This window comes from Ursus maritimus, unplaced genomic scaffold, assembly GCF_017311325.1.
Source record: "Ursus maritimus isolate PB19 unplaced genomic scaffold, ASM1731132v1 scaffold_6, whole genome shotgun sequence".
In the NCBI taxonomy this organism is placed as follows: domain Eukaryota; kingdom Metazoa; phylum Chordata; class Mammalia; order Carnivora; family Ursidae; genus Ursus; species Ursus maritimus.
In genome coordinates this window covers 20,828,473-20,848,137 of record NW_024426774.1, presented here as the reverse complement: position 1 = coordinate 20,848,137, position 19,665 = coordinate 20,828,473, and the positions used below count along the sequence as shown (strand labels likewise).

Genomic DNA, 19,665 nt, shown 5'->3' with positions numbered 1-19,665 from the left:
CAACCCCCTGGCTCGTCCCAGCCCTTCCCCCCCTTCCCCCTCCCTCACATCCGGGGGGTGATTTCCCACTTGGCTCAAGTCCCACGGTTTAGGTTTTGATTCCGGGAGGGTCCGCCCTATTTCCGACGCCCACCTCCGGGGGTGGGTGGAGGCAACGAGCCCAAGTTAGGGAGGCACCGGTCAGATCACAGGCAGAACCCTTCCACTTGACGGCTGTGGGGCAAAAAGGCGGGCGCCGAGCAGAGGAGCCCCCGGCCGCCCCAGCTCTCTCCCCATTCTGTACCGCCTCTCACCCCCCTTTCCGCTGCCGGGGCCAGGGAGGGGACACTGAGGGCAGGGCCCAAAGGAAGCACCTGGCTGGGCCGAGCCGGGAAGCGGAGGGTGGGCAGCAGCGCGGGGGGCCAGGGCAGGAAAGGGGGTCGGAATCTAGGGGTCCGGCCGAGCCTCTCACCCGGCCACGCCGCCGCACCCTCGCCCTAGCCCGCCGCCCGGCTCCCGGGAGGCCACCACAGCGCTGCTTGGTCCCCGGCCGCGCCAGCGGCGGCCAGCTGTGGCCAGCTGCGTCCCGCCGGCCCCAGGCGCGCGTCCGCGGCTCGCCCGCCCCCTACGGCTGGCCTTCCCTCCGCAGCCCCGCCCGAGACCCCGCCCCTTGCGATGCGCCGCGGGGAGCAGGCGAGACGGCGGGGCTAGAGAGCCCGTTCCGACCAAGCGGCACGGCCGGAAGTGCCTGGTTTGGGCTTGCGCTCGCGCTACCAACTTCCGGGCCGGGACTCCTACCTCCGGCTAGTACGCAGACCGCAGCACCGGGAGCCCAGCTGATCAGGTGAGAGGCACGCAAGCGCGCTCCTCGGCGCTTCGGCGGTGGCTGGTCCTGGGGGCGAGGACGGGTCCCGGCCTGGGCGAGGAGTGTGCGGGCCGCAGGCTCAGGCCCCCCTCTTCTCCGCAGGATGATCACAGACGTGCAGCTCGCCATCTTCGCCAACATGCTGGGCGTGTCGCTCTTCCTGCTTGTCGTTCTCTATCACTACGTGGCCGTCAACAATCCCAAGAAGCAGGAATGAAAGTGGCGCTTTCTCCGCCCCAGGTAACGGTCCGGGGCTTAGCGCCCAGCCCCCGGAGAGTGGAGTGGCGAGGCCGCGCCAGGCTCTGCAGGGTTCGAAACTTCAAATCAGAAAGTGTCGGGCCAACCATGGTACAGTCCAGAACTGAGCCCCTTTATCCACACACAGTAGGGAGAGCCTTGCAGTGCCCTGCCCTCTCCCCCTTAAACTGCTCCCTGCTAGAATGGGGTGAGTTTCCTAATTCTCCTCAGCCCCTGTCTTCATGGTACCCCGATGCCCAAGTTGGGGGTTTGGCTACAAGGAGGCACTGACACCGGTAGGAATAAAGGTACTGAGGATGCCATCCAAGTATGAGGATTTGGGCTCTTCACTTAAGTAGTCCTCACTTCTCTAAGGTTGTTTAGACTTTTATTTAGGCAGAATTTGTGCGTGTGCATCTTTTTGTGTGTGTGTGTGTGTGTGTGTGTGTGTGTGTGTGTGTGGTTGTAAAGATGTAGAATTCTATTTCCGTATTCTGGGGCAAGGGGCACTGAGTTAGCAGTTGGCTACTGTAGACCCAAGTCCTAGGGGAAGGCGGGGGTGGGGGAACCTTAAGTGTGGGTCAAAAATGTAAAGGGGGGGACAGGGTGGATGAGAGTTGATGCCTGAAGGATTTCCCCAGACGAAAGCTGCAGCATTTTCCTTACCTCGGGTCTTTCCCCCTCTTTTCTAGGGTTCCAGGACATAGTCTGAGGCAAGATGGAGGGTGTGAGGGGCCTTCACACTTCACTTCATCCCTCTACCCATCACAACATACAAATCAACTACACCTGGATTTTTCCAAACAACTTTTATTTCCTCAAAGTCTTCCTTAACCCTATGGAACAAGAAGCTGCCACTGAGTAGGGCCCAGTATAGGGGTTTCTTTTCTACTCCCTCCCCCCAATATAAAAATATAGATATATTTTTTGTGGTCCCAAAATCTTGTGCTGTGGAGGGAGGGATGGGGTAGCAGGTTCCTGCTTTGTCCTGTCTCAAGGTGGTGCTCTGGATGCCTCAGAACAGTGTGGCTGGCATTCCAAGGAGCTATGGTTGTCACATGGAATCAACAGCTGAGGGAGGGGACTAGCACATTTCTCACTGTGTTCCCATCTTGGGGCTATATACTGGGCATGAAGGTTGAGGCATCAGACCCGGGGAGAGACAGTGAGTGGGGGAGATTTAGGGACAAAACAAACCTCAGGTTGGCCCAAGGGCCCCCCGCTGTAACAAATCCGGGACTGGGAGTCAGATAGACTACAGGAAATAGGAGAAAAGGCAGGGGCAGAGCGGGGCCGTGGGGGCCCGGCCTGAGGCAGCCTGCAACAGAGAAGAGAGAGGAATCAGGGTTGTGAAAACTCTGCCCCTCTTCTGGTCTGTTCGCCAGGGGCTGGGAGATGGGAGAGGTGAGATGGGTAAGGATAGAGGGGTTGAGCGTTGCATAGTGGGCTGATGCTGGAACAAGCCAGCTCCTAGGCCTTAGGCCCTAACAAGAAGTTGTTTTCTTGTCCCTTTGGAGGGAAGACTGAGGCCATGATGGGAAAAAAATCAGGGACAAGATTCTTAATGAAAGTGCCTTTAGTCTTTTGGGGTCAGAGGGAGTAGGGAAGGGAGAAAATTTCTGATCCTGAATGGCAGAAATGGGAATGAAGGGCTAGAAGTGAGGTGGGGTGAGGGACTGGACCCGGGTGCTCACCCTGGTGCAGAGTGGGGTCCCGGCTCCGGCTCACTGCTTTCCCTGGTCCGGGGTATAGGGGATGTGGGGCCGGAAGAGCCGCTCATCCCTCTGCAAGTCGGCGGTGAGCCCCGGCCCAACCTGGGCCTAGCCTGTATGGATAGGGGGTGGGCTAAGAGGCTGGATTCTTCCATAAACTGTTTTGCTTCTGGGTTTGCTTCTAGAGTTTCCATACGTAAGAATGTAGTATAGAGGTCAGCATGGGTATTGGGACCTTGAATTTCTTGGCACTGTCCCTGGCTGAGAAGGTAAGGCAGGATCATAGCTAGAGAATTCTTGTGTTCAGTCTATGACTTCAAGTCTTACTGAACCAGGGGAGGCAGAAGGATCCAGCATTTAACCTCCATGGTTATATCATGTCTAACATCTAGCTAACTAGAGAAGCAGTGTATGGAACGTGGTTGCAGAATCCGTAGCTCTCCCTCAGAGCCTTCTGTGCCTCAGCCCCTGCCAGAGCAGCTTAGGTTTCACCCATCCAGTCTCTGCCTGTACCTAGTTTCAGCCAACTTAGCATGGGGATCTGGACTGAACTGGAGTTGGTGGCACAGCTGTTCTGAGGAGCAGCAACCAGATTGTGTTACCTGGGGAATCCGGGACCCCTCCTGGCGGGAACTCTCCTCGGGCAGGTCTGGGCAGAAAGAGAGGAGAAGCTAAGGGCAGGGGCAGGCAAAGCCAAAGCTAGCAGGCTGAGGTCAGGGTATATCTGGCAGGGACATGGGTTGGAAGCAAGCAAGGACCTGGCTGAAGGGACTGGGGGCACTGGACAGACAGAGGCACTCAGGCACGAGAGGAGCTTTCCGATATGGTTGAGGGGAGAGGCTGTAAAGCAGTGCTGAGCATTTTCCCTCCCACTACCCAGATGAACAATGCCTTGCTGGGCTCTGCCAGAGTTGTTTTGCTGGGGGCTGGGGAAGACCCAAAACTTACCTGCAATCGTGTCCTGATACAGGGGATCCGAGGTCCTAGCAGCCCTTTCCCAATCACCATGACAGCCTCTGGCTTGTCCCCTGAGGACAGGAGTGAGCAGCTGCTCCCTAGGAAACAAAGGAAACATATCAGGGTAGGCGACCATGGAGAAGAAGAGGTAACTTCCTCTAGATCAGGTTTGCTCAGTATTGGCAATATTGACATTTTGGGCTGGATAATTCTTTGTTGTGGGGGGCTGTCTTGTGCACTGTAGAATGTTACGCAGCATTCTTGGCCTCTACCCACTAGATAGCATTTCTTCCCCAACCCTGTCCCCACTGTAACAACCAGAAATGTCTTCAGACCTTGCCACACGTTCCCTAGTGGGCAAAATGGCCCCTGGTTGAGAAGCACGGCATGCTCTAGTCTGGTCCCAGTGCTGGAATAGCAACTTGGATCTTGAATCAGAGTCCACCAAACTGAACCACTCTGAATTTACAGACCTTAGAGCCTATCCCATCCAAATGAGTAAGTGTTTAAGGATCAAGTCAGTACCCAAGACTGGTGGATTGAGGGCTGCCCATTGAAGAGAGTTGATAGGTTGGGAGTTACAAGCTCTGAGGGCGTTACACGATGTTGGACTGGAGTCTTACGACTCCTTCCCATTCAGTCCTTTACACCGCTGGGGGTATCACTTAGAAGGAGAGCAGGTGGCCTAGGTTTTATGTGGAAGACGTGGTTACACTGCATTTGCCATGACGACAGGTGAAAGACCTCTGCCTTTTTTCATTCAGTTTTGTCTAATGTTGCCCAGCTCGTGGAGTCAGGAAGCTCCAAGTAGCAGGTACTTGGGTTGTTCAACTTTAAAAATGAGGATTAAGTGAGGTAATGTGCTTAGAGCAGTGCCTGCCACACAGCAGACACTCAGGAACTGGGAACTATTATTTTATCATACAAAGATGATTTCCAGCTTCCTGTTGAAGGGCATAGGTGCTTTAGGGATTTAGGACCATCCAGGAGGGTAGCTGATGCCCCTGGTGTGTGGAGGGCTGCATTACATCCAGTCAAGAGAGAAGGCCAGGTCAGGTGGCAAGGGAGTGGGAGGGACTGCTTTAAGCCTAGTAGAGAGACTGGTCTATACCCTCCGTGGTAAGGAAGGAAGGAGGCTGGCCAACCCAGATTTCGCTGGCAGTGGGTACAGACCTGATACGCTGAGTGCGCTGGGCAGCAGACAGGGGCCCATGCTGTGTGAGGAGGCGGGGCTAGAACTAGCAGGATTTGGGGATGGGGCCAGGCTGCTTGAAGTAGGGCGATGGGTCAGTGGCTGCTGCCGCCGTCTCCTGTCCTGGCTTCGGGGCTCTGAGCGGAAGGGACATAGGAGATAAAAGGGCAAAATAAGCGAGGCCCTGGCACTGCACTGCCTCGCTGGCGCCCCCTGCTCAGAAGGTGCCGGCTCTCAAGCTTGTCATCACACCAGCATCCCCTTCAGAAGTAAATCTCACGTGGGTAGAAAGACCTCTGCCGTTTATTCCAGTTGTCCAGGCCACAGCCAGCCCTCATCCACCTGTCTGTGGCCAACCAACCTGCTCACTCCCCGGTTCATTTCTGAACAGTTCGGTTCTCTTCAGGCACAGAAGTTACTGAGCTTGACTTCCGCAACACGGCTCCCCTGGGTTCTCCTACCTCTAACCGTCCCTCTTCGTTTGCTCTTCCTGCCACCAAATACCAGTGCTCACCGTGCCCCCCCCCCCAATCTATTCTTGGTCTCCTTCTGCTCTGTACCCTCTAAACTCTCAAGCTGCTTTCTGGCTCTTTCCCCGGAACTGCAGGTCAGCGGTCCACTGGCATTTCTACCTGGTAGTCTCTCATGACCCCGGCAAAACTCATCTTCTCCCATCCTGCCTTTTGTTCTCCTTATCTTGGTGAAAAATGGGCTAGAAACCTTGTTTCAGCTTGTGACTCCTCGCTTACATTTTGGTTTGTGTTTAACCAAATCGGGAACACACTGCCCCTGCCTTTGCTTGGATTCGCCTCCATTCTCCCTCGCCATGGCCCCTGTCCAGATACAGGTCTTTCTCTCTCTTACCAGGCTTTTGAAAAAAAATTCCCTGCTGGTCGCCCTAGCTTGAATCTCTTCCCTTTTACAATCCATCTTTCACAGTGGTGCCGGAAATTATTCCAAAACCTAAACCTGATCAAAAATCATTTGGTTCAGGCCAGGGGGAGATAATTGAAGGTCTTTTAAAAGATAAATCTCAACTTTTTAATGTGGCCTTCGGAGCTCCACCCGCTGTGGTTCCAGTCTGCCCATCCTTGGTAGGACGCTGACTCGATCCTTCATGCCCTCTGCCATAGCCCCTGCGGCCGCTAGCCCTGTGTTTCTCTGCAACGTCCGTTTCCTCTTCTAGTCTAACTTTCATGTCCCATCTCAGATGTCACCTTGGCGAAGCCTCCTTGACCATCACAGGTGGAACTGACTGTTCCCCTTCCCTCATTGTTCTTTGTTCACTTGGCTACTGTTTATGGGTTTTGTCTCCTTTATGAAATAAGTTAGTACAGGTAAAGTACTTACGATAGTGCCTGGCACATAATATTCAGGAAATCTTAACTAGTATTCTACTTGAAACTTGAATCTCTTGAGGATAGAGACTTTGTCTTTTCCAGTCTATATATCCCAGTGCCTACAAAATTCTGCCTAGAAAACCAGAGACTTTAGTAGAGGTTTCGTTTTCCTGGAGAGCAGACACCCACTATAGACCATGGGCTGCCTCAGTAATCTCTCTGAGCCTAAGGACATAGGCTTACACCCTGGGTGGCGGCTCGCTCTCTGGTCCACTCCTCGTGCCTAAAGCCTCACTGCTACGAGTTCTGAGAGCTGACAGTGGCTGCACTGGGTAGGGAGGCTTTCGGGTTTGGCAGGTCCTTCCTTGTCACAGAGGGACAGCAGGTGCCAACATACTCTCAGACCAAATGGGCTGTTAACCTTCATTGAGCTGAATTCAGTGGCGGTCCCAGGATGCCAGTGGCCCCTAACAAAGCAACATGTATTAGATGGAAAGCACCTCTAATTCAGGAAGTAGGTGACAATTAACTTGTCCAGCTCTACTGAGCATCAGCTAGCAGTGACAGGCTACTTTTGGAAGTCCCAAACCAGATTTTTAAAAATTGATACTTATATGAATAAGGAATAGAAAAAAGGGAGAGATTTCAGGACAGAAGGTACTTTAGCTTTGAGAAGTTTGTTGAGAGGCTGGGTACCGGCTACAGCCAAGAGTCAAAAATAACCAGACCTGTCAACTATACGTCAATAAACAACAACAACAACAACAACCAGACCGTAGGGACCTAGTAAGAGGTGACACAGCACTAAAAGACAACAGAAGTCAGAGACTCATGGACACAGTCAAATAACCCGAGTGTTACCCACCACCAGTGACTTAGAAATACTGTAGAACCCAGACCTGGGTAATTCTGTGGTAAAACAGTGATATCAGGATGATGGCCAAATGTCAGTGCATAATAGGCAGAAATGAACCTGAATGTGATCAAGGATGGAAATAGTTTCTAGAGGATCTGAGGAATACCTATACACAAGGGTATGCTGAAATCATGTTAAAGGATGGAACCTCACCCACCCCAGGAAAGGTAAGAAAGAGCAAGTAAGAAAGCGAATGAAAGCCTTTGGGACATTTGGAGGTTGTAGCAAGAACTGAGAAGCATTCAGGAGAGTATGAAGCAAAACAGGCATAGGATGTGGAAACTGTCAGTGTGAAGGTAGGTATTCTGGGAGAGAGACTATGGATACAACTCAAGAATCCTGCCCTGATGAGAGCTGAAGGATGGGAGACCAGTCTGGTTTAGGAGAGAGGCCTAATATGGAAAGGGTTAGGCATTTAAAGATAGCACTTTAACTCTCACTTAGACGGTTTTAAAACCTGGCCAGGCCTGCCTGTTAGCTTGGCAGGGTGAGCACACAGCCCAGCTTCTCATGTTTTGACTTCTGGCCCCTGGTATATAATCCAGGCCTACTCAGTCCCCACTGAGACGATTTAAGGGAGGAGCCCCAGCTCTGTTATTTCTTGGTTCTAAGCTATAGAGGCAGTGGCTTAAGGCTGAGTGCAGAGTGATACGTGAATCAGCTTTGCTTCCAGAAGCAGGGAGACTGTATTTTTATGGTCATCAGCTGGAGACTGCATTTGGGGAGTGGTAGGATTTCCTGGGGCGAGGGTCTGAGGTAGAGGCGGCCGGCCCGCACCAGTGCAGGAGTCAATGGATATTCTAAAGGTCTCATGACTTCAAGGAGCAGTTATCTGACTTGGGCCTGGGTCTGGCATCATCCGCCCGAGACCTCTTTCGAACTGTCCCTCCGTGCAGCACCCTAGATCTTACTGAGTCGTTGGCATGATCGCAGACCTCACTGATGCCCCCTTAAGGGTAGAAAGGTGAGACCAGCATTGATCGGGCTCCCCACTTCGTGCCTTGTATTCATTCAACAAGTATTTGCTGATGATTTAATAAGTGCTAGGTGCCAAGGGAACAAATGGATGTGTTAGGAGACCTGTCGTGCCCTCAAATAAGCTTTAATCTGCCCTTCACCACGAAACTTATTTGCAGCAGTAAAAGTGAAAGGGTGGTGCTGGAGCCATTCTTCCTGTGTCCTCTGCCTCGCTTTCCAGAGGCGCCTCCACTTACCATGGGGCTTGAGCTGCTCGCAGCCTGTCGGCTGAGCCACAGCACGGCAGAGGCCAGGATAGAGTTCTAGGAGCCGCAGGTGGAAGGGCCAGAGCTGGGAGGGAGGACAGTGGCGGTGGAAGGATGCCGGCTGACAGGCTCCACTTTGACACAGCCTCTTGTCTTTTACCGCAGGGGCCCGCCAGATGGGCCAGGTTCCGTTACGGAGAGAGACGTGCCCGAGTCCAGGGCTGGGAGGAAGCACGTAGGGTGCACAGCGTGAGGAGGCCTCGGCCTGACCCTGAGCCCTGGGTGCCCACTGGCCTCACCTTAGCCCCTATGCCCTGCAGACTGACAGGAGAAGCGGGTGACTTATCCACTCTCCCCCAGCAGGCCTGCCTTCAAGCTGTATTTGCACCTCCTTTTGCACGAGCATCTTGCAGGTGTTGGGCTTCCCTGACTCAGTCGTGGACTAGCTATTTCCATGAGCTCGCCCTCCTCGGCAGCAAGGGCGGCTGCTAGTGCCGTGTGCGCTTCTGCGCCTGCTGGATTGGAGCCTGACCGCAGAGCCGGGAAGGTGCTGCTCAGGACCTGTTTTGCAGCTGGGGGAACCAGGTAAAGCAGCTCCCGGCACTGCGGTGGTGGGGTCAGGGCTTCCTCGGACGCTCTTGCAGCCTTCTGTCCCAGGAACATTCGCCTTCACCCCTGAGTTGCTTTACACGGCCTTCTGAAATGTCACCCTCCAGTCTTGAGGACAGAACCTGCCAGACTGGTTCCCTGAACCTCTGCTTTGAGCTTCTGGCTGGCTGCCTGGATCTTTTCTCAAGTATTCTGGATAGCACAATCTCATGCTGTTTTAGCCAATAAAGGATAGTCGTGAATTAAATGTATAGTTAAGTGTGATATGATTTTTATACAGTAGTGGGAAATTTCTCATAAATTTACAAGTCAGGAGAAAATCCTTTGTCAAATCACAGTCTCGGTTTTGGGTTTGGAAAGTATAGCTGCTTTACAGTTAGGTCTCCGAGATAGGGGAGTTGTGTTCTTCCTGTCTTGGAAGACAGAGTATGCCTGGGTGTGGCAGGGGCCAAGGAGCCAGATGTGCGGAGCCAGATGTGCGGAGCCAGGAAGCAGCACAAAGCTCCAGGACAGATCAACTAGGCGAAGCTGTTTTTCCGAGGGTTGGTTGAAGAAGCCCAGTCCGGATACCACAGTCTGCATTGCAGGTCCCTATCCTAAGCCAGGCCTGGTCTCCTATCCTGTAGGCCTCTCAGGGGTCTTAGGAGATGAAGTAGCAAAAATTGTAGCACCCGGAGTCAAGATTCCAGCACTCTGACCTTTTACCTCCTTAGAGTATTCCTGTTTGGTCTCATTAGTGATCCCCTTCTCAACCCTCTGACTTCAGAGACATAGTTTCTCAGCTCTTACAAATACTGACACAAGTCCCCAGGTGTCTCTTACTTGAGCCAGCTCTTTTTTTTCTGCTTCTTAGTTCATTCCCCTGGGGGGACATCGCTTCTCACTTGTTTTACCTGCGTGTGTGGATGACGCCTAGAGACGACCTTGCTGTCGCCTTTTCTACATGCTGACTCTTTTTTTTGCCTGCAGAACATCTCCATATAGATAGCGCACGACATCCAAGCATGTCTAGAATAAACAAACTCAACATTTTTTCTTCCAATGTCTTAACATCACCATGACTCTTTCCTTTGGCTGACAGCCTTGAAGCTCTTAGTTTGCCTTTCTTCCACCATCACTGAACCCTGCCATCTCTATTGCTGATACATATATTCATCTCTCCTTTCCGGACCCTGGCACAGCCATTAGTCATCTCGCGTACAAACTGTGGCGAGGATTCCCCACCCCCTGCCTGCCCAGTGTGTATAGTTCACAGGCTGTTCTTCCATAAATCTTTTGTTCTCATCATTCTCTAAAGCACACAGTCGTTGCTGTATGTCTCAGTTAACTCATAATCTTTCTTTTCAAGGCATTTTAACTTCTTCCTTCTACTTCTCTTCACCTGATTTCTGTGCTGAAGGGCTTGGCCCCTTGAGCCAGCAAGATATGTCTGCTTCTTGTCCTCTCTACGCAGCAGTGCTGCTCCTGGCTACCGTTCTCATCTCTGGAATGTTTTTATCAGGCCATATGCTACCATCCATTCTTCAAAACCATTCCTCAACTGAACATTCTTTGGCTAATTACTCTTGAGTTTATCTACGACAGTGGCTCCCCAAGTCCCCTGTGTTTATAATGTGTGTGTGCTTTTATGCTCTGTTGACTGTTCTAGGCCTGTTTCCTGTAAGGAAATCCTTAGTACTGAATATGCACCTTTTCTCTTAGTTATCTGGGGCAAGTACCAGAGACAGTACATGTCCCTCACTGAAGGCGCTTCGCACAGCACTCTGCATTGGGGTGGGGATGGGCATGACAGTAAAATACTGATTACAAACTGCCTAGAATCCTCCAGGGAGGAGCTGGACCTAGAGAGGACTCTTTCCTATTTCTCTTTTGTAGTCAGGGAAGGGGAATCTAGGACGCTGACATTCCTTCCCAGGAGCTATGAGTGAAGAGGTATGAGAGGCTGACAAAGAAAGAAAAGGGGAAAAAAAAAAAAAAACCCAGAAAAAAGGAAAAGAAATTAGAGGAAGTTTGAATAGTAAGAAGCTTGAGTAATGCTGCCACTAAGAGCTGTGAAATCCTGGACAAGTCCCCCTTCCACAGCCTCCGTTTTCTCCAGAAAAATGGAAACACCATCCACCCCAGAGGTCCTTGTGAGGATCAAATGAAATATATATGTGATACCGTTTTGTTCACTGTTTAATGCTATTTAAATACACGGCGTTAGTATTACTCTAATACCGTCCTTCAAACACAGTGTACAAAAGCATCCTGTACCAGCAATGGGAGGATCTCCAAGAGTGGGGCTTGGAACATAAGCAGGGGTAACTGCGTTGCTTATCGGGGATAAACGGTCTTACTGGTCAAAGCTGCTCTCTCCCCTGTGCTGCTGTACCCAGTGCGGATTTCCATACCCACTGGCCCAGTGCGTGCTTCTGGTCCGCACCGGGGAAGTGCTAACGAGGATGAGTGCAGAACTCTGAGCTCCAGCTGACAAGCCTCCATCTCTGGCAGGATTTCTCCAGCCCAGAGGCCATGAACAATACTGATTTGGGGGTCAGTGTACTTCTAGAAGTGGCAACACGGCAGTCTCTCCCCACCAAAGTCTGAGTCACTCCCAAGGAATGGCTCCATAGGCCTTCCTCTTCTTTTTCCCTAAAAGCCCATCTGTTTCTGTTACACATTTGAACCCAGAATCTCTTATCAGGCAGGGTCTCCTCGAGCCAAGCCTAGGGGTCCCGATGCACCACCGAGCAGCTGTGGCCACTGCTGGAAGGGCCCAGACTGTTTAGTAAGTCTCAGACAAGCTGTCTGTGGTTCTTCCATTTTTTGTTGGAAGAGCTGGAATCCTTCCGATGCCACTTTCTGAACAGGCTCTGAAGCCAGGAACAATTTCATCCCACAGAGACCTGGGCTGGGGGTCTCCAGCTCTACAGTGCCGCGGCTGGCGTCGTGAGGACATTTCCCTACACTGCTCCCAACGAGACAGACTGACCCCGGCCCTGCCGTGGAGGCTCCTCACTTCCGTATGGCCCTGCTTCAGCTAGTGTTTTGTCCTTGAAAAGCCCCCTGCTTCCCAGCAAGTGCCGAAGCCCAGGTGCCCAGGCCTCCCGCCCGGGCCACGCACACTCCTGCTCTGGAGCTCGTGGCGTGGGGAACACCAAGGTCGCAGGAGAGGCTGCAGAGTCTGCTATAAACTAATTTTATTGGTTGACCCCTTGGTCCCAGCCAAGTGAGTATCTTCAAGCTCTCACTTCCCCCAGCAATGCCCCAAACAACTGAACACCTGTTGCAGGGGCTCCCAGACTGGCTTACCTCTGACAGGGCCCAGCACCCGGTGGCTGACCTTTTGAGTGCTAGAGCCCAGGCCTGGCAGCCCTGTAGGCCGACTGCCATGAAAAGGAAAGCTGGGGGAGTTCTTCATCTGTGGAGAGTTTTGTTGGCTGCTGCTGCTGCCCCCGGCACTTGTGCCGGTGCTAAAACTGCGTGCCCGGCTCAGGGGATTTTCAGAGCAGGAAACAGGCAAGCCGCTGCAAAGAAGCAGAGGCCGGTTAACCGCGGGCCGGGGAGGTCATGTCCCAAGGCTTTCCCCAGGGTCTGGTGCTCAGGAAGGCACCTCTGGGGGACAGGCTCAGGGACTCATTGCAAGGGAGAAGGGAGGACTCTGTGTCCATGGATGCGGTAGCTGACCCGGGCACACCAGCTGACCTCAGAATGCCTACGACCCCTTGTTCACACAGAGCTGGTCCTGCAGAAGGCATACTAAGAGCTACAGGGCTGTCTCTGGGCAGCTTTAACGCGCAGTGAATTCCCGTCTTATTCCCTTGGTGCTGGCCCTGGGAACCCTGACTCATCCCCGACCACTGGAAGCCAACACCTTGCCCCCACCTTCGCTGCAATTATATTTAATTTTGTGCAGGGCTCTGAGCAGGGAATCCCCTGGCCTGGTTTTCAGATGCCTAGGGTCTGTAGCTCCAGGTAAAATGGAAGAGGATCCCATTTTCAAAAAATGCATTAATCTTACCAATTTAAATTACTCTGAAAATATTCACCATGTGGTCCTTTAGGATAGGGAAGGAACACAAATCCCTGGGAACTCCTTGCCCTGGAGCCCTGTTCCACCTTCACACCGTCTCCTCCCTCACGCTGTGGTCTTACCTGTTGCTTTTGGGTGGCGTCCGAGCGCCTCTCTTCTTGCTGACAGCCCCGCTCACGGTGCCGCTCAGGCCTCGGCTGCCGCGCACGTGTTTTAGCATCCAGGCACGCAGGTTCGTGAGGCTGCTGTGCTCCGACAGCACGATCCGGGGCCATGGGTTGCACTCTGCCATGTCCAGAGCGGCAATGGCCATAGCTCGTCCCACCTGCGGGGTGGTCCAGGGGGCTCAGCATCTGGGCCTTCCAGCCCAGGCTGCTTGTTGGGGTGGGTCACACAGCACCGTGGAAGGGAAGGAGAGGCCAGGCCTCAAATTTTCTCAGTGGGTACCCCAAATTTTGTGCCAGGGTTGTTTATCTCGGCAGATTTAAGCTGTTCCCTAGACTGTTGCTCATTTGGGGGCCCTCATCCTTTACGGGCAAGAGGAGGTGTGCTTTCTGGCTGGCCCCAGGAAGGAATTCTAGCAGAAGGTGCTTTGATCTCTTCTATAACCTGCAGCTCTTTCTGCTTCTCTTGTGTGCCTTAGGACCCCAGGGGTCATCAAGACCAGTGTACAGGCGATGCTTTTAAGCCCAGAAGTGAACAACCCAGTAGGAGGAGGAAGACGAGCTCAGAGGCAAAGAATGTGACTCAGCTGTGCCGGGGACTGTCTGCGATATGGGGTTAGAAACAGTGCCCGCTCACCCTCTGATACCATCACAGCCACGGCCTGCCCCTTAGGTTAGCTGAGAACAGTAAGCCCGGGGTGAGATGCTGACAGCGGTGAGCCTCTCTTCAGAGGACCCGAGTCAGGCTGCAGGAGCGAAGGCCCTTCCAGACTTGGAGTTCCCCTTTCCCCATGTATCCCATGTATCCATACCTGCTCGAAGAGCTCCACAGTGTATCTGGAGGGGAAGGCCGGCGGGGGAGGGGGGCTGGCACGCCCGTTGTCATGGCAGGCGGCAGGGATGCTGTTCACGGAGCGCCCAGTGTTGTAGTTGCATTCAAGTGTGTAGCTAAGACACAGAGACCTTTATTAGTGTCCTGCCTGGACAGAATCAGGACAGAACCATGGGGAGCAGCCTTGGTGGTCTAAGAAGGCATCACTTGGAAAAAAGTGGATACGAACAAAGTGCTAAGCCCTAGCCTCGGCACAGCACGGCGTACCCAGCAGGTCCTCAAAAGACAGAGTCCCGGACCACAGACAGGGGCGCTAATAATGAGCCTGTCTCCTGGGAGGGCCTGGGCCGCCTCCCGCTCCTCAGACAGCCGAGACGGGGTGGTGGTTTCTTTAGGGAAGGTACCTCATCGGCTACAGCCCAGCTTCCAGCCAACCTGTGGATGATCCCTGAGGCTTTGTAGATCGCAACCCGGCCGCTGCCCTCCTTTGACTGGCCGTCTCTGCGGTCTCGGGCGTACATGTTCTTCTCCGAGAAATTGCAGCCCTGGAAGTCGAAGTGTGCTGAGTTCAAGGAGATGAGCTTTGGATACAGCATGTTTTCCACCTGTTTGGGGGAAGAAAAAGGCAACTGAGGAGGGACAGAAGGGAGGAACGCACAAGGAAGCGACGGCAAGCAGGGGCCGTGTGACTAAACCCGTGGCGGATCCCATTCCAACCACGAGCAGTAGGCGGCGTTCCGGAATTCTCACTGCATGCCTGACTCACTTCCAGGTGTTGGAAAGGTACAAATCCGCCTCTTTTTAAGCTCTTAGCTTCTCTCCAATCATGCAAACTTTCCCCTTCCCCCTGGTTTCCCAAACTCTAGAATAAAGACTCTAATGCTGACAGCTTGACGTTTGTTCAAAGGTCATGATGTAATGACTGAGACACCAAGCCCCAGTGCCACCCCTTCTCGGCCCTTTGAAGCTTGTCTGGAGGTAGGATACCTCTTACAGTCGCGGGCCTTGCCACCAAAGGCCACCTTTCCTCTCTCCGTGGCCTACGCTCTATCTCCCGACCTGCCACAGTCCCCGCACTCCCATGACACTCCGGGGGTCCCTACCTGGGTGCTCTCGTCACTAAAGCTGTTGCCATACATGAAGCAGCCCCTTTTGGAAGCGTGTCCGTGCAGGTCCACATAGTAAGCGACACCGCTCTCTTTCGGGGGGATGGTGTCGGGGGCTGGCTGCTCAGCGTCCGCACACTGCTGTGGCACAAGCCACACGCCGCTGGCCTTCTGCTCCGCTGGTCTGGTCTGTGTCCAGTCTTCAGGGCTGTCCCCGTCAGATGTGTGCCCGAGGTGAGCCTCATTTCGGAGGTGGTTGGCTTTCTCGAGGTCGGAAAGGGGCGCGTCCGGAGGGAGACGGGGACTGTGCTGGTGCTCAGAGGGACTCTGGGGGTGCAGACGGGAGTGCACGTGGTGGTAGAGAAGCACAGCTTTGGCCCCGTAGATGGCTGGGTGCAGGGCCACGTCAGGCTTCAGGTACTGACGGTTCAGATTCACGCCACGTGAGTCTGTGCTGTAGGAGGACAGGGACTGCAGCAGGCTCGAGAGGCTAGGCCAGTGGGGGAGACGTGAGCATGGATGAAAGGGAGCCCATGGGGGACGGACTTATAAAATGGGAGACTCAGGCTGCATGAGGAAGGCAAGCATTGAGGACAGGCCCTCTCCCTGATCGGCTGTCAGCCCTACCTCAGAGACCTAAGAGGGCTCCCTGCACCCAGCAGAACCTGCGGTTATTCTAACTACTCCTTCCAGAGAGTGCCACGAGATGTGCCACCTTCCTTCTCTGGTCACTGGACAAGGAGACGGGCTTGCCCTTGTTCGGTGCAAGAGGACTGTCATATAGGAGAAGTTAAAGGAGAGGCTCTCACAGTATTTCACTGGGATGGAGGACACGAGGGGGACTGGGAACAATCCTGAGAGGCTGGGGAGACTTCTTACCGGTAGTGGCCCCGGACCACACCATCGGGGTTCAACATGGGAATCAGCTTAAAGACAAAGAGGCGACGCAGGGTTTGGGCCCGGGGGTCATCAGGTCGAAGGATGAAGTCCAGAAAGCCATTGAAGACAAAGCTAGATGGAGTCTCCCCAGGGTGTACCCTACTGCTTAAGAAGAATATCTGAGGTGGAGAGGAGAGCGGTCATTAGGCCAGTTACTCTGTAGGTCCACTCTAACAGAACATGGGGTAGGGCGGGCAGGACTAGCCACTGGATTTCCAGCTGGCTGAGTCTGCAGGTGGAGTGGGAGTGGCCATGCTTGCCTCCCAATGCAGGCTAAGGCTGTGGCCAGGATGCCCAGAGATAACGTGCCTCAAGCTGTTAGCAAGGTCTGCGGCTAAGGAAAGGCCAAGGTACTATCTCTAGGCTATTCCCACTCACCCTCTTGCCTGTGAAACAGAATGGTCGGGGGGTGCCGGTATCAGGAAATAGCTGCTCTAGACGGGGCTCCCGATCTTCTCGAAGCCCATGGCAGGAAGTGATGGTTAGCAGATCTACACGCAGTCCATCCAGAGAATAGCAAAGGATCTCCCGGTGGTAATAGATAGTATCCAGGGGACTGTGGGGACAAAAATCATTAAGCCAGGAGAAGTCCCTAAAGCCCTAACAAGAGGGGAGCCTCATCGCCAGCCTAGGATTTGTAGGATCTGGTCTTTTACCTTAACCTTTGGGACCTTGTAGTCCCTCACGATGTTAAATGAGGCTGAAGATTTGGGTGGTCTGCACGGCTAGCATGCAGCATACAGGACAGGATAAACTTACTGTTCTCTCCCCAGTTTATGGCTCCCTAGGATAGATGACTTTGTGTGCACGGTTGCCCTCTGTTGGGACAGAAAAAAAGGTGTGCTGGGCAATGGCAGTGCTAAGCTCTGGATAACTGATGGGAGCTGGGACGTTAAGAGGCTTGAACTGGGCAGGTGGATGAGTGGAATGCAGGTGGTGGTACGGTGAGATCAAGGTCATACACATATTTATCAAAGGTACCCAAAGTCCCACATTCTGTACAGAAAAAAGAATGGTGATGTTTCTGGTTCAGGGCTCCTGGGGCAAGTTCCAGAAGCAGCCGAGGTGCTGTCTGCTCTGGGACTGTGTGGCAGGAGTAAGGGTGGGGTCGGCACCTGCTATGGGTAGGGTGGTTCTCCAGAAAGCGCTGGTCTAGCTGGTTTAGCAAATCCTGGCAGTCACTGTAGGAGAATGGGTAGCAGAAGGCGAAGAAGGTGGTGGCCCCACGGCCCTCCACGAAACGGTGAACAAAGGATAACACAAACTGCGTTTCTGTCATCTGAGGAGCAGAGGAGGAAGAGGGAGGGACCGTTGGTGTGAGAACTAAGACCCTACTAGGATCGCCAGGAACTGACCTTACCCCCTCACACAGTGACCAACTTCCCTCCCTCTGGGACTTTCCATATGACAGTCGGCTCCTTCTAGGCTTCCTAAGGCAGGGGCTTATCTTGGATTCCAGCTAGCACTGGCGGGAAAGCGGACACCAAAACCTTGTGTGCCGCCTGCCTGGTACTCCATATCGAGGCTAACTCCTTTTTTCTGGCCCTTCTACTTTTAGTACCCCTGTCTGTCTTTCCTCCTCAAGGAGAACTTGCCTCAAACGTGGGCCGATCTCGAATGCGTTCCCAGCGCGGCCGGGTGGGCAGTGTGCGCACAAAGGGGGCCATGCCCTGGGAGTACAGTTTGCTTTGCTTATTCATGTTCATAATGTTGATCTTGATGAGTTTCCCTGGCGCTCCTCCCCGGACACTGAAGTAGAACCACGACCTGCGGGCCAGAGGAGAAACAGGTCACTGGATACTGAGGGCTGGAGAGAGGGTACGTGGGACAGCTGGAGCAAGCGAAGTTGGCAAAGGCCTCTTCAGTAAGGAGGCGGCAAGGAGAGAGGGAGGAGAGTAGGGAGAGGAAGGGCAGTGATGGTGGGAACTGTAAGTCAGAGATCTGGAGACACGGACATCTCTCTTCTTCTTCCACCCTCCACTTCTTTCCTCTTACCTGTTCCCATTCTCAAATTCTGTTTCGGCACAGTCTGGTCGGGTCCACACGTTGAACTCGTAGTCAGGGGAAGAGGCAATGCTGCTGATGGGGGCTGACGCCCCAGCTGCTCCTCCTTCGCCATCGCCGGACACAGAGTCCACCTTCTCCACGTGGGCTAGGTTCCCTGAATCAAAGCGAGAACTGAACAGCAGGCCCCCACAGCGTAGCTCCATGGTGAGGCTGGGAAAGCATCCTCCTGCCCACTCTGGCCCTGAGAGCTGGGGAAAAATGGGGGCGGGGGGTGTAAGAAGGAGAGGAAGAAAAAGGAAACCAAGTTTTTTTGGGTATCTCCTGATAAATGAAAGCTATTCTTAGGGAGTGCTCTAAGAAGCAACAGAGTCTTTCCACCTCAGAAAAGGTAGAAGTGGCCTTCTGCCAAAGGCTAAGAGAAAGCAGTATTCTGTCCCCACGCTAAGAGTTTATAACTGACCTAAAAGGACCTCATTTTACAACAGCTTGGCTATTCCAGAACAAAGCACTCAATGGCTTAACTGTGTTGAGAAATGCTAGATTCTAAACATTTCTGCAGCCCAAAGGTTAGAGGATAACAATAGGTCAGATTCCCCACACCTAGCCCAGATACACCCAGCACAACACATGGCCATCTTGAAGGATGGGCCTTTCTGGGTCTCTGGTTCCTAGACTGGCTCCCGCTCTCCAGCAGAGCAAAGCCGAGAGAACCAAGTTCCAAGTTTCTAAGTTTAAGTGGGCAGCTGCTTCTCTCCACTCCTCCGTCCTCACAAGTACTAACCAGGTATTCGGTCTGTTGCTCCCCTGAGCCCTGGAAGGGCTGGTTCTTTCTTTCTTTCTTTCTTTTTTTTCCTTACTACCTCATGCCTATTATGAAAGAAAACTAGAGAACTGCGGCCTTTGCCAAGACAAAAGAAACTGGGCAGAAGCCACCTGCTCACCTGGAGACTGTAGCTCAATCCCAGTTAGGACATGGGTCTGTTTCCAGCCCCCTCCCGCCCTGCAAAGCACTGGAGTCCCTGAAAGAGCTAGGCTGGCAGTAGTTGTGGGTGAGTGATGGGTATTCTGAGCACCCCTAAAAAAGTGGCTGGTAGACACCCACTTGGGGGCAAGGGGTGGCTTCTCGATCCTCGACTCCGACAGACCCTCGCCTCACACTGACCGAGCTCGCCCAGGGCAGGGTGGGGTTCGGAGGCATGGAGGGGCGAGACAGACTCACACTCGAGGCAGGGACTGGGGGTCAGAAGTGCGGCCACGGGCGTGGGGGTGGGGCCGGGGAGGCCCGGGCCGGGGGTGGGGCGGGGGTGGGACGGGCGGGGGGGGGCGGGGTGGCATTCCAGAGGGGCTCCGGGCTGAAAGGGGCTGACAAGGGGGCGGGGCCGGGGCCGGCGGGGCCCGCGCTCCACGCACCGCCCCTCACCTCTCTCGGGGCCGGCGATCCCGCTCCCTCTCCCGCTAGCGAGGCGCCACCTCGGGCCCCGGCACCCGGGCCCTCCACCCAGGACCCAAACAAAACCCGAGCGCCGCGGTGCCGGGACCCCGCTCTGCCAGGAAACAAGAAGTCTCTCGCCT

The 19,665-nt window shown here is 53.9% G+C and overlaps 2 protein-coding genes across 6 annotated transcripts; one reads left to right on the top strand and one right to left on the bottom strand.

Annotated features, from left to right (window-relative positions):
* Nucleotides 1–666: 666 nt before the first annotated feature.
* On the top strand, nt 667–2,004 carry OST4 (oligosaccharyltransferase complex subunit 4, non-catalytic). Its single transcript, XM_040623010.1, has 3 exons — nt 667–823; nt 947–1,084; nt 1,774–2,004. Exon 2 carries the CDS (start codon nt 948–950, stop codon nt 1,059–1,061), a length of 114 nt encoding a protein of 37 aa, XP_040478944.1. The 5' UTR covers nt 667–823; nt 947; the 3' UTR covers nt 1,062–1,084; nt 1,774–2,004.
* AGBL5 (AGBL carboxypeptidase 5) lies at nt 1,876–19,647 on the bottom strand. 5 transcript variants are annotated; one of them, XM_040623008.1, is made up of 16 exons: nt 19,035–19,053; nt 18,082–18,341; nt 17,682–17,853; nt 17,202–17,365; nt 16,465–16,642; nt 16,027–16,205; nt 15,145–15,601; nt 14,477–14,646; nt 14,022–14,157; nt 13,168–13,370; nt 12,325–12,539; nt 4,924–5,079; nt 3,742–3,848; nt 3,396–3,442; nt 2,776–2,906; nt 2,257–2,399 (listed from the first exon to the last, which is right to left on the bottom strand). In XM_040623008.1, the coding sequence occupies exons 2-15, from the start codon at nt 18,294–18,296 to the stop codon at nt 2,858–2,860; spliced, it is 2,448 nt and encodes an 815-aa protein (XP_040478942.1). In that variant the 5' UTR covers nt 18,297–18,341; nt 19,035–19,053; the 3' UTR covers nt 2,257–2,399; nt 2,776–2,857. The 5 variants fall into 5 exon arrangements, with proteins under 5 accessions (XP_040478940.1, XP_008698558.2, XP_040478941.1 ...); XM_040623006.1 differs by lacking the exons at nt 3,396–3,442; nt 19,035–19,053 and adding an exon at nt 19,514–19,647 and having other exon boundaries at nt 1,876–2,399; XM_008700336.2 differs by lacking the exon at nt 3,396–3,442 and having other exon boundaries at nt 1,876–2,399.
* Nucleotides 19,648–19,665: the final 18 nt, after the last annotated feature.

Excerpts from the sequence above, each read along its gene's own strand:
- AGBL5 (XM_040623006.1), bottom strand. The coding sequence starts at position 18,296 with ATGGAGCTACGCTGTGGGGGCCTGCTGTTCAGTTCTCGCTTTGATTCA. Across the intron at positions 16,206-16,464 it reads TCTGTTTCACAGGCAAGAGG|ATATTCTTCTTAAGCAGTAG; the intron begins GTGAGTGGGAAT and ends TCTCCACCTCAG. Across the intron at positions 2,907-3,741 it reads GTATCAGGACACGATTGCAG|GCTAGGCCCAGGTTGGGCCG; the intron begins GTAAGTTTTGGG and ends CTATCCATACAG.
- OST4 (XM_040623010.1), top strand. The coding sequence starts at position 948 with ATGATCACAGACGTGCAGCTCGCCATCTTCGCCAACATGCTGGGCGTG.